This window comes from Xyrauchen texanus, chromosome 34, assembly GCF_025860055.1.
Source record: "Xyrauchen texanus isolate HMW12.3.18 chromosome 34, RBS_HiC_50CHRs, whole genome shotgun sequence".
Lineage (NCBI taxonomy): Eukaryota > Metazoa > Chordata > Actinopteri > Cypriniformes > Catostomidae > Xyrauchen > Xyrauchen texanus.
In genome coordinates, this window is record NC_068309.1 from 28853166 (window position 1) to 28867040 (window position 13875).

Genomic DNA, 13875 nt, shown 5'->3' on the forward strand with positions numbered 1-13875 from the left:
GGGACCTCGATCAATGGTAGAGGGCGCAATGGCGCTTTTGGGGTGGCCGGTGGGTTTACCAGCTGACATTCACGGCACGCCGCACACCACCTGCGGACGTCACCGCCAATGCCCGCCAATAGAAACGGGCTATTAGACGGAGAAGTGTTTTCCGCTCCCCTAGGTGACCGGCCATAGGATTATAGTGAGCCGCCTGGAAAACCATTTCCCAGCGGCTCCGTGGAATCAATAATTGCGTTACTTCCTCCTTTGTTTGGACGCCCTGCGCCACCCTGTATAGCTGATCTTTAATAAGCTTAAAAATACGGATATGAAACGGCGACACCCGGCCGGAGTTGTTGACCATCGATTACTCTCACTTGGTCAAAAGCGTGCTTAAGGGTTTCATCTCGCGACTGCTCCAAGGGGAAGTCCCCTCCGAGAATTCCCGGAGAGGAGGAGCGCCCACCTCGCCCCTTCCCACGCCATTCGAGCAGCCGAGGATGGCCCCGGCTCCGCCTCCCCGCCAAAGCATCGCACATCACACACCCCTTCACTTCCATGCAGGACCCATCCGCACAAACCCCTCCAATAATTTTCTAAAATTCGGCCAATCCGTACCCAAAATTTGCGGATGGGTGAGGCGGGACTAACCGCTGCCTCTACACTATGTTTTTCTCCCTGAATTTGATCGCCAGAGTCACCACGGGATATTTGTGAACATCCCCGTGCACACACCTTACCCTCACCAGTTTAGCTGAGCCCAAAGCCTCGGGTTGAACCAAGCGTTGGTGGATGGTGGTCTGGTTACAGCCGGTATCCAACAAAGCTTGGTATGTACCCCCTGGATTCTTACCGAATCCGCACGCTCCAGCCCGATCGGGGCAGCCTGCGGAACATCGGAGACCCGCACCACTGCCCCTATTTCCATCAGCGGACACTGATCCCGAAGTGGTCCGGTCTCCGCACCTCCAGCAGACCGGCCCAGGCGCTGCGGCCGCACCTGCTGCTGGCGGGTGCCCCCACCTGAGGAGGAGAGCGGCTGAAGGATGGGGAAGGGCTTGGCAGGTGTTCCCAAGGCCGGGAGCTGGGCGCAGAACGCCCAGCGCCTGCGGGGGCAGGAACGGACCCTGGGGAGAGAGCAGAGCGAGAGGGAAGAGGGGAGGGAAAAAAACAGGGGAAGACACAGGGAAGGGGAGACAGACAGAGAGGGCTCATCCGCCCTGGGAATCGCCGCCATGTGGTCCTCCGCGAGTTGGACGGCTTCCTCCAGCGACGCCGGGCGGTGGCACTGGACCCACTCGGCCGTCTTCCGGGGCAGACGCTGAACAAACTGCTCCAGTACCACCTGGTCGATTAGTTCCTCGACGCCGCGGTCCCACGAGAGCAGCCACCTCCGACAGGCATCACGGAGCCGCTGAGCGAACGCAAACGGGCGGTCGGACTTTTCGAGCTTCAGGGCCCGGAAGAGCTGGCGACTTTCCTCCGGGCTCCGACCAACCCGTTGCAGGATGGCTTTCCTCAGGTCGTGGTAGGCCAGGAGGCTTGTTGCCGGCAGTTGTTGGGCCGCGAAGTTGTGCTTCCCCGACAGAAGAGGGACTAGACGGGCCGCCCATTGGTCTTGGGGCCACCCCCAAATTTCTGCTGTCCGCTCGAAGAGGTCGACTGAACGCCTCAGGGTCATCTGCCGGCCCCATCTTCTGCAGCGCGGGTGGGGGCAACGTGGCGCGGGTGTCCGGGGTCGCGGCTGCGGCTGGAGCGGCCTCCTGGCTGAGTAGGCTCCGGATGGCGTGTCGGTCCTCTGCTTGAGCCCGCATGATTTCGAAGAACCGACGATCCTGGTCTTGCCGGAGCTCAAGCAGGGATTGTTGGTGGCTCTGATGGAGTGTCGCGAGGGACTGGAGGACTTCCGCCAGCTGGGAGGACTCTATGGGGCGACTCTGGTCCATAACGGGTAGACGGTCTAATTTTCCTGGGTTTCGGCACCAGTGTGAGGGTTCTTGTCAAGGAAGACACGGGAAACAGCGTTGGCTTCAAAGGTAAGATTCTTTTAATTCTTTTCTGACAGTTAAATGTGGGTATCTCTTTCTGTGTTGGCGACGGGTTCTCTCTCCCTCTCCTCTGTGGCTGCTGGCATTTTAACCGCTCTCCTCACTCTACTGCAATTAGAGACAGGTGTTAGACATAATTTAGCCCAGGTGTGAGCGCCCTTACCGCTTTTCTCTCCCGGACGGGCGCTTGACCACGCCCCCGCTGCCACAATGATAAACTGAACCAAAAACACACAAACATAAACACACAGAGCAGCTGCCTGTTATTCTCTCTCTCGAACCATCGCCCCGGCTGACCTTTATCCCTCGCGCGCCCCCCATCAGGCTGATTGAGGACCGGGCGTGCGTTGTTCTAGCCCGGCCCCGCCCTCCTCCGCTCTACAGAACAACATCTAAAGTTTTATCTAGTTAATTTAGTAAAATGAATTAAATGTTCTTTAATCCCTAATCATCATGATTCACACATAATCAGAAATGGTCATATAGTGCACCGCCCTTAATAAAAGTGGATGAAATGTTCAGACCTTTACTGATGAGCAGATCAAGAGTGTGTCCGTGATTGTGTGTCAAAAGTGTTTAAAACTGTTATGAGATCTTTGGCTGTGTTGTGTTCAGGATTATCTATATGAATGTTAAAACCCCCAGCAATAACAGTCAAATTTAGAGCAAGTTGTTGATAACAGTTCTGTAAAATCATCAACAAAGCCAGGAGAGTATTTTGGAGGCCTATAAATAATTATAAATAGAATGTTTGGAGCACATTTTAGAACAGATCAGCTGATTCAGCACCAGTCGTGCACCTTCCAGGCCCAGCCACGCCCACATCCTCATCACAATCCTCCCCCGTCTGAACAGTGTTAAACACTTTTGATCCGACTCAGCATGTAAATGGACCCACACACAATCGCAGACACACTCTTGATATGCTCATTAGTAAGGGTCTGAACATTTCATCCACTATTATTAAGGACGTCGCACTATCTGACCATTTCTGTATTTTCTTTGAAATATTGATTTTTCCTGCCACTGAAGTTAGATCTGTCTTTGACAAAAAGAGGTACATAAATGAGAACACTAGTGTGCAATTTATCAAGGCTATATCTTTGAAACTGAGTACATCCGCAGACCATGTTGATGTTCTCTCAATAACTTTTGAGTTTAAGTTAAAAATGCTATTGATGGCATTGGTCCTGTAAAGGTCAGAACGGTAACTGGCAGGCATGAAGCGCCTTGGAGAAAGATGAAAAGAAAATGCAGGAAAGCAGAAATAATATGGCGGAAAACACTATAATATCTATAAAGACAGCCTTCATGCTTTCAATTTGGAACTAGGCACAGCTAGGCAGACCTTCTCAAACATTATTAACAGCAATAAACACCTGCACTTTTTTTGCTACTGTATAGAGACTTACAAACCCCCCAACACTGGTTGCCTGTGAAATGCTCTCTGACAGCAAATGCAATGAGTTTGCATCTTTTTCATGAAAAAGATAAAATATATTAGAATGAGATATTGGAGATGGAGGTAGGTCATTGGCATTTTTATCTTTTTTCTGAACAGCAATCTAAATCAAGAAAATCTGTGATCTAGCAACTAAAAACAGCCATTTGGCTCCTTAATATTTCAGCATTTTTTTTAGTCTGGAGCCCTGCCCTTCTTAAAAAGAGCAATCTAGACAACTCAATATTGAACAACTACAGTCTTCCTTTCATAGGAAAAATCACTGAAAATGCTTTTTTTTCAATCAGCAGAAGAAATTCTTAATGTCAAATGGCTAACTGGACAATTTACAGTCTGGTTTCCGACCGCATCATAGCACAGAGACGGCACTCATAAAGATACTTAATGATGTTTGGCTAAATATGGATTTAAGCAAAATATCAGTGCTGGTATTATTCGATTTCAGTGCTGCTTTTGCCACTGTTGACCACAACATTCTCTTAGACAGATTGGAAAAACTGGGCAGGGCTCTTTGGGACGGTCCTCAGCTGGTTCAGATCTTATTTAGAAGGGAGGGGTTTCTATGTGAACATAGGCAACTATGGATATGTATGGACATCCATGACGTGTGGCCCACAAGGCTCAATTCTTGCACTGCTTCTTTTCAACCTGTATTATCCTCCCACTAGGACAAATTGTGAAAAAGAACCAAACTGCATTCCATAGTTTTGCAGATGACACCCAGATCTACCTAGCTCTATTGCCAAATGACTACAGCCCCATAGGCTCTCTGTACCTGTGCATTGATGAAATTAACAGCTGGATGTGCCAGAACTTCCTTTAGTTAAACAACGACAAGACAGAGGTCATTGCATATGGCAACAAAGGCGAAATTGACTTACATGACTTGACTCCAAGGGTCTAAAGACAAAAAATCAAGTAAGGAATCTTGGTGTCATTTTTGAGTCAGACCTTAGTTTCAGTAGTCACATTAAAGCAATAACTAAATCAGCCCTGCTATCATCTAAAAATATAGCCAGAATTAGATGTTTTGTATCCAAGGCTTGTTTATGTAGTCCCACTTTTAGGGTGGACTACTACAATAAACTCCTCTTCCCTCTACCCTTGAGGGCTGCACTCCTAATTCTTTTAATTATTATCATTAAATATATTCTTACTATAAAAATGTTAACTTATAATTTATATATATATATATATATATATATATATCTCAAAGTAGTGATCTACTTCGGCACAAATGGTCAAACTCCCACTTAGACTTTGGGCAACGTTTAATGTTAAATGCTATTTCAGTACATTTCTATCTTTATACTGTGGAAGGCTTTGGTTGGAAAATGTTATAGCAGTGGTACTCAACAGGCGGTTACGGTCCAGATCCGGACCGAAGGACAGTTCAGTCCAGACCGAGATCTAAAGCTTTGTACTAGTTATCTGACATCTTTACGTGTATATGCGTGCAGAACAGGAATAAAGCATGTCCAGCTCAACGCCCTTATTTCCTAGCACTGATCGCGCTTTTATTCCTGTTTTATTCCTTTTTATTCTGCTTTTATACCTCTCTCCCCGCTATAGAGGCCTGATTTACAGTACGTAGTTGCAGGCATGGTTATTTTAACAACAGTAGTGGAGACAAATTAACATACTGCCTTTATACTAATGTTATTCTGTCTAAATTTAGCTTCATTAATCAGCATGTTAGAAGCCTTTCATAATAAACAAACAGATTTTTGTTCTAATTTTGTGAAAATTAATCAGATGTCATAATAGCATGGGTGGCAAGGAAAGCCTATTTATACCTAAATTAAGAAAACAGTATTTTAATGCTTCACTGTTGTTATGTAAATTGTTTGTTTGTTTGTTAGTAGATTCTAACTAAGGAAAATATAAAAATGGTCAATTCAGACCTTTACATTTTTATAAAAAAGAAATTCTCAGGGGACACCCCTGAACCCACAGTATTATTTTATCCATCCAAAGGTCTCCTATGTCCCATAAATATACTATATATTCTGAATGTAAAAATATTTAAACACAAAATCTGGACTGCTGTTATTCAGCTTCAAAACAAACTGTTGAACTTATCTTTTAATATTCATATCCAAGTGCCCTCGACTGATCAAGACTTAATGAAATAGTTTAATCCTTTGGTAGAAGATCCCTCAGACCCCATTACTTTAGCTGTCTCTGGGCCCCCAATGTCCTCATTCCTGCCCAGTTTTGAAGAGACTATTTTGACTGTTTAGGATTTATTATTTTTTTCTTTACAAAGTACTATTGCTGCCAATGTGGAAAGTTATATAAACTATTCAAAAATATATATTATATAATTTCATAGCCATATGACACTGTGTAAGCTACGTGCTATTATTCAAACCTTTGCTGGGAAGGAAATGTAGAGACCGAACCTTTGGGAACTTTATTTGAATACCCCTGAGTTATAAAGCATTATTGCTATGCTTACGTATTGTTTTGTTTTCTTTCCTCAGAAGTAAATAAAAGCATTTTGCCAGAAAAAGAAGTATATATATAGTCTAATATAAGCACTTTCAGAATCTGTTATTATTCACGATTAACTAGGAAAAATGATGTGATTCTATTGTCTTATATCTGTCCATTACAATAGAAAAAGTCATTTTTCCAAATGTACTCACACATCATCATTTTCATCGCCATATGGAATTTATGTTGTCATAAATAAAAATCACAATGACATATAAACGGAAAAGTTATATAGAATTGAGGATGGATTGGATGTAATATCACACAATGTATGTTTAGAAATTTCTTTGACAGATTTTTGAACTGCAGTGGACACCATGCAAAAAAAGATTAAATACAACTCCAATGTCAATACTATCTAGCTGGCAAATATAGATGAGGTCACAATTATTAGAATGACTTGTAATAGTCTTAGAAGCATCAGTTGGATTGGTTGAAATGTATAAACAAATTAGTAGTGTTACGCATCATATCATTTTACACCCTATATATATATATATATATATATAAAAAAACTTGTTTCATAATTTTTTTTATATTTTTCTGACAGATATAACAATTTTGCAGAATGTTTTAATACTAAAATTTAATAATGATTAAAACATATTTAACAAATATAAGAAGGAATATATATTAGTGGAACTCATTTGTAATTAGAATATTATAGTTGGTATCTACAATAATTCTACTACTAATAAAGACAAAACAGGTATTTTGAAAGGCATTTTTTGCCTTTTGATGACGTTTGCCGTAACATCGTAACATGTTCAACAAGCACAATAAAACACATTTTAGAAGTTTTGGATGGATAGGAAATATAAATCAGAAAGCAAAGGTTTGTGTAACATACAATAGTTCGGCAGTTCCATCTTCAGTTATTCCTCCTTGGTTATTTGTGATGCCATCAATATATTTAAATATACAGCAAAAACTGAGGAATAAATACAAACAGGTATTTGCTAGAAGGGTAGCACAACAATAATTGAACAGCACTTTGTAGATAATCTGATATTATTTACAGATGTCTCAAAAGGTCCAGAGAATGGATGTATATGAGCAGCATTTTTCATCCCACAGCCCGAGGTAGCAATTAAGGAAAGAACTACAGATCAACTATCTGTAAATGAAGTTGAACTTGTAGCTATTTTAATAGCTTTGCATTGGATAGAAGTAAACAATATTAATAATGCTCTAATTGCATCTGATAGTTGGGAGGCACTCACAAGCATTAGATCCGTGAAATCAGCCTGACGGTTTGCTTTGCTTGGATTCCTGCTCATGTAGGAGTAGGAGGAAATTAGGTTGTTGACAAACTAGCCAAGCAATCACTCAAATTGCAAACAGTAAACATGTAAATTCGACTGAGAAAAGCTGAGGGCTAAAAAATTATAAATAGTCAAGTGGGGAACATATGGCAAACGTACTGGGACATAAACAGGCAGACATCTCTATAATATCCAGCATCATGCTGGTTTGGGAAGGAGGCTGGATAGGACACTTTATCAGACACATTATAAAATAGGTAAACACCCAACAGGTAGATGTGCACACTGTGGTCTCCCTGAATCTGTTCAGCATGTGCAGCTGGAATGTAGGGGATATGAGGAGGAAAGGAAATAACTAATATCAGTATTTAAGAAAGCTAAGCAAAATGTCATTATAAGAAACCTCCTCGGAGAGGCATCATGGGGAATATACACACCTAATTGAGAATCTGAAGGAAACAGAGCTAAAAGATAGAATTCAAGCCTTTTTTTTTAATTCTTCTCTTTCTTTTCCTGACAATGTACTGTTTCACACTTCAGTCCGGTAGGTGGCGGTAAAGCGCATGCAAGCTGGTTTACCAACCACCAATCAAACCAAAAGAAGAAGAAGACACGTTCAACATGGCGGCTTCTATGGTGACATGGGCTGGTAAGTCAAACCTAAAGTAACTTGTTTATATTTGCCGTTATAGATGCAATTTTGTTTCTTTTGTGTTCACTCTGAATTATATGAACTTTATCGACAGGTTTGACCGCCATCGGTCGTGTTTGTGGACAAATTCAGTCTAAGTAAGAAAATTGCACGCATATTTTGTGTTTGTAAAGGACACATAATGCATTCAGTATACCAGTCTAGCCGATATGTGTGGCTGTGTCTCAACATCTAGTGAGCTGCCTACATGAACAGCCTTTTTAGGGCATTTATAGGTGCCTAGCCAGTGAGCTGCATACTGAGAGGCAATCGTTTATGTTCTTTTCAGGTTGCTTGGGGCTTCATCTACGCTGTCTCAAGTGTCATGGCTTCACACAAGTGCAGAGTTAAACAGTAAACATTGGGAGAGGAAAAATCTGATTGTATATCCACCACAACAGAAAGATGAGCCACGCAGACCTGCAGTTAGTGATCCATAAAATTAACTTTTACACAAAGAATTTAAGTATACTGGGTTTGACTTTGTGTTATGTGTTTCTAATAGGAGATCCATCACTGTAGACGTCAGATTAAATACAGCAAAGACAAGATGTGGTATTTGGCTAAGCTGGTAAGAGATATATCTGCCTGCATGGACTGTTTCTTATTGGTGGTAGTACTTTATTTTCTTGCCATATCTAAATATGACTAAAGGCCCAAATATACTTCATGCGAAATCGAAGAACGAACAGTTATAAGAAAACTTCTAACCAGCTGCTAAACATCTCCTTGCTGCCATTGGTCCACGTCATCGGTAGGTGTGACCTGGAGGTCCACCTACTACTTTGTTTTGCGTTTTTCAGTCAGTTATAGTATTCATTATGAACATATCAGCGTATAAGACCATGTAATGTGATTTTTTATTTTTTATTTGTTTGTCTAAATAGTCTTCAAAAGGAATCAAATCTACTTCAATAATCTCAAATGCCCATTCACTCATCTGCCATTTGCAGCGAAAGCCATTCACACATCTTAGTAAAATATGCCTCTCTTATCATCATTCTTTTGTCTGTATTCTGCACATTAACACTATTTTATACACCCATCTTTGCAGTTGTATCAGTGTTATCATAAATTAAAATAACTGTGTAATTGGCGCATATATGTATAGCGTAAACAAGACAAATTAAAAATGTTCTACTGCATATAAAGTATATTACTTTAAATCATCAATGAATGGTCAAAAGCTTCTTTTACTGATCTTGTGTGAATTCTACTCTTCGAATGAGGCATAAAGTAATTGATAACACATTTTAATGTCACATTAGTTTAGGTTTTACATGTAGTGTCCTAATATTTATATGCTCTTCTAAATGCCTCCCACAGCGGTGTGATGGATGTCTGAATGTTTGCAAACAGTGTACCTTGTTTGGCTGTTTAGAGCTTCTTTTTACCCCCGAATAAAGAACTCAGAAGAAATTCTCCCAAAGTACTGTATATAAGGGCCTTCATTTATCTTGTAGGCTCTAGATTGGACGTGGTGTACCACATATATTTTACAATGTCTATAGTGATGCATTTAAAAATTTTGTGGCCCTAGTGGGTCACCATATACATTTTATTGCATTATTACATTATGGATGTGTGCATTAAGTTCAATGCCTATTAAAGACCAATTTAAACCTGGTTTGCATTTTACACAACAGATCAGAGGTATGACCGTTGACCAGGCACTCACTCAGCTAGAGTTCAATGACAAGAAGGGTGCTAAAATAATGAAAGAGGTAAGAATACAAACTGTGGTTTGAGTGGGGAAAAGGTAGAATGATTAAATAGTATTAACAAAGTGATATTTTTTTGTTTGTTTGAGAATCATATAATGTTTTTCAAGTAACTCTTTGTGTTTAAGGTTATTTTGGAAGCCCAGGAAATGGCAGTGAAGAATCACAACGTGGAATACAAATCAAATTTATATATTGGTAAGTGTTTAGATACAGCATGAACAAAAACATATCTGGTTGTTAACAAATGTGTGTAAAATGATAGTCAAAAGATTTAGATTAATATTCTCAAATCTTAAGTAAAAATAAGTCAAACTAGAAAAGAAATGCTTCAATAGACAGTTCTTTGTTAACTTAGTGTTGCACAGTAGCCTATACCGTTGCCATAGTACTAGCACAGACGCACGCTTTATAATACAAGCGGTACAGCAGAGTTGTTCATTAAATACGGTTGTTTTTACATTCCTTATACTTATGCAGCAAGACGTTTATGAGAACAAGCCAAGGCGTAGTCATAACACAACCAACAAAAACCTCCACTCAAAGGGCCATTCACTCAAAACGTATCCATCTTTTTCTCTGTAAGCATGCACTAGACAGACGTCTCGCTGTTTTTCATCATCTCGGGCAGGAGCGATGCATTTTTTTTATTTTTTGAGGCTGTGTCAATTTAAAAGGAAATTCAGCCTATAAGGAGACGTCTCTCCGTTTTATTTGTTGCACTGTGTCTGATTTAGCCCAAGAATTTGATTGGTCCCAATGGCCCATAAGTTTTTATCTTAAATTCAACGAATATTAGAATTAAAATGTTTTATTTGGCAGCCTTAACCCCAAAGTATACTCCGTTTTTAATGCTTATTATCCGCGTGCAGTCGAACACAAGCCTGTCAAAGTATACTTCATTTGATTGTGCGTCCATACACAGGCGGTTGGCTCATGGGCGCTACGACTGCTATGAGATACTGGACTATTTGTCCACAAGAGTTAAGACATAAAAAGATGCCTTTATATTCCTTCAGACTCGAGGTATACAAATGCAGGTATCTACTGATCTCTTCACATACGCATTATTGACGTGCACATCCACTGTTGTTGTCTTCACTTTTCTCTCCTGTTGTTGTATCTTGTAGCACTTCTTCATTGACAGCAATGGTTCAATAGTGAGTGTTGCCACCTCGTTAATTAGTGCAAATTATTCCAGGCGCATGCGCATACTACACATTCAAAGATGCACTAAGCGCATTTAGTGCTCGAGCACTCTGTTTATGTTGAAATTTGTTTCATTTTCCTGAATGTCCATGTCTTAACAAAGTATACTTTGGGCTTTAGTTCGAAGAAGATCCTTAAAGTGTTTCAATTTAGCTTTTAGAAATGTAAGTACTGAAATGCATGGACAATCGCCTTGTTATATGCTTCAAATTGCTTGGTATTAAAAAAAAAAAATTTCTTCCGTGTAATGTGTGTCCATCAAATGTGAGATCCACGCACTCCACTGTAATTTAATAATGTGTCTTTTAATATCCTAATATCAAAAAGTAATGTTCGTTTTAATCACATTTTATATATGCAGTAAAGAAAGCAAGAGACTCCTCTCTCATTAATGTGCGCTGAACCAACTGTGGCACTCGTTGAACTGCCGAGATTCTTAAAGGGACGGTACCGTTTTAGCTCTTGTTAAAATTATTATAAACTCAATGTAAGTAACTGTAAATTGTACAAATTATTTTTAATTAAATTTAAATTATATGCAATTTCATATAATAATGAAAAAAAATTTAAATACACTTTGCATATAAATATTAGAAAGTTTAATGTTTTCTCTTTTGAGCATTTATATTTTATATTAGAGAATTTTATTCTGATGAGAAATTACAATGTGCATTTTTCTAAAAAAAAAAGAAAAAAAATTCTGTCATACTTTGTCATGTTGGTGCATCAAACAAAATCGTAAGATAATCATATCGTCTAGGGGTGAGTAGAAATATAGATTTTTCGATGAATTGTGATCTTCATTTGAACGATCTCAATATTGATTCTTAAATCAATCTAAGATCGATCTTTTACTCTATGCGCACCTGTCTCTTTTTATATCCTTTCTGTTCTTTACAGTCAGTTGTTGATCAAAAACAACAAAAACTAAACATTTATTTCTAATCGTGCATAGGATAGATGAGATAAAGCCGCTTGATTCTCTTTGTTAATATCAAATACAAGGCTCTGATGCTGGCCTTCAGAACAGTTACTGGATCTGCTCCAGCACACCTAAAATAATTTCTGCTGAGCTACGTTCCCAACAGAAGCCTGCGGTCGGCTAAGGAATGATGCCTTGTTGTACCAACACAACTTTCGGTTTCATCGTACCCCATTGGTGGAATGACCTTCCCTACCCCATCCATGAAGCTGACTCACTTTCTGTCTTAAAAAAATGGCTAAAGACACATCTTTTCCATGAGCACTTAACCAGTCATTAAAAAAATAATCCTTGTTGCACTTTAATCTGTCTTGAATACTACTAATCTGATGCTAGTGAAACTTTGTAATACAGCACTTTTCATACCACTGTCTCCTTAAGATGATTATCTTAAAATGTATTCCTCTTTTGTAAGTCACTTTGGATAAAAGTTTCTGCCAAATGAATAAATGTAAATGTAATATGTGCTCATTTACAGACGCTGTTTACAGAAATGCCATCTTTCTTAAAGAGACAGTGCCCTTTTTTAATGTGTTCAACAAATCAATGCAAATACTTCTAAATAGTACAAATTATGTTATTAAACAAAAACATGTAAGAATATATTATCATATTTGTTGAAGAACATACATGGATTTAAAATTTGTTTTAAAAAGCTAATTTGACAAATTATGAAAAACGAATTAATAACTAATCATTAGTAAAATAAATATTTCCATATTTCCTAGTTAGTAGGTTCCCTGTATAATTGGGATCATTAGCTGGTAGAGAATTTCTTTCATATGTAAGCAAAAGGGACAATATAACTGAAATATACCCCAATGAAATCACAATCAAATCGGGAAATCTGTATCAATACCCTGCCCTAATATCATCCCGCCCCTACACAAGAGTGTGTGCTTGTACTAGTAGAAAAACAGGGTGTTTAAGTCTAAAGGCGGTTGCATGCCAGATGAGAAGTGGCGCGTTGCAGCTAGTACATGGCACAGGTATCAAACAAGGGGCAAGTTGATGCGGTTCAGGTTGCAGACAATACACACACACACAAGTTACTAAGGTTTTTCCCTTGTTCAAGAATGAATAACATTAAAGTAAATAATCTATGACCTTTGATAATGTTTTGGGTTGAATTTAATGGAAAATATGCGAGTGGCATGTTAGAAATTTGAGCATCCTCCGGAGTCGTTGCTGGGCGCTGATGACATACGGCGAGTAACGGCTGCGGCGGACTGCGTACCTTAATTGAAAACAGTTGTTCAAATTTTAGAACGTACCATGTCATCCGCCAGATGAGTCCGGTGTGCGACCCCCTTATGGGTCAGAAAAAGGGTGGGAAATGGTCATGCAAAACTCAATTATGACTATTTACAGTATAGAGCAAACATTTTAAGTGGACCTCAGGGTAAAATTTAAATATTGTTCACTGCTTTAAAGTCAACCCTTTAGTCTTTAGTCATTTAATTATATTTTCTTGCATCTGACCCCAACAGCGGAATCATTCTCATCCAAGGGAAAGTATCTGAAGCGCATTCGTTTTCATGGACGTGGCATGTTCGGCATCATGGACAAAGTGCACTGCCATTACTTCGTAAAGCTTGTTGAGGGGGTGCCGCCCAGTGTGGAACAGAAGACTGGATTTGACCAGGCCAAGGAGTACGTGGAACAACTGAGGAACCGAACAGTTATTCACTCACTATAGTTTAACATTACACTTGACGTACTGTTATTATGTCCATGTAAATAATAATAAAGAAAAATCACGAAGCTCATGATTAATTTTGTTGTTCATTGTATTTCCAGACTGGAGTCCAGTAGGATAACATATTAGACATAAATTAAAATATTCAGAACTAATGTGCACATTTGATATACACTTGGACACTTGACTTTTAAGTGGCATTTCTGCCAGAGACATTGTGTGTGTGTGTGTGTGTGTGTGTGTGTGTGTGTGTGTGTGTGTGTGTGTGTGTGTGTGTGTGTGTGTGTGTGCACTAGTGTTATATTTACTGTTCAGTC

The 13875-nt window shown here is 39.8% G+C and overlaps 1 protein-coding gene across 1 annotated transcript; it reads left to right on the forward strand.

Annotated features, from left to right (window-relative positions):
* Positions 1-7865: 7865 nt before the first annotated feature.
* On the forward strand, positions 7866-13620 carry LOC127628169 (39S ribosomal protein L22, mitochondrial-like). The gene is made up of 7 exons (XM_052104896.1): positions 7866-7905; positions 8003-8045; positions 8237-8372; positions 8453-8518; positions 9594-9671; positions 9797-9866; positions 13350-13620. Exons 1-7 carry the CDS (start codon positions 7878-7880, stop codon positions 13556-13558), a joined length of 630 nt encoding a protein of 209 aa, XP_051960856.1. The 5' UTR covers positions 7866-7877; the 3' UTR covers positions 13559-13620.
* Positions 13621-13875: the final 255 nt, after the last annotated feature.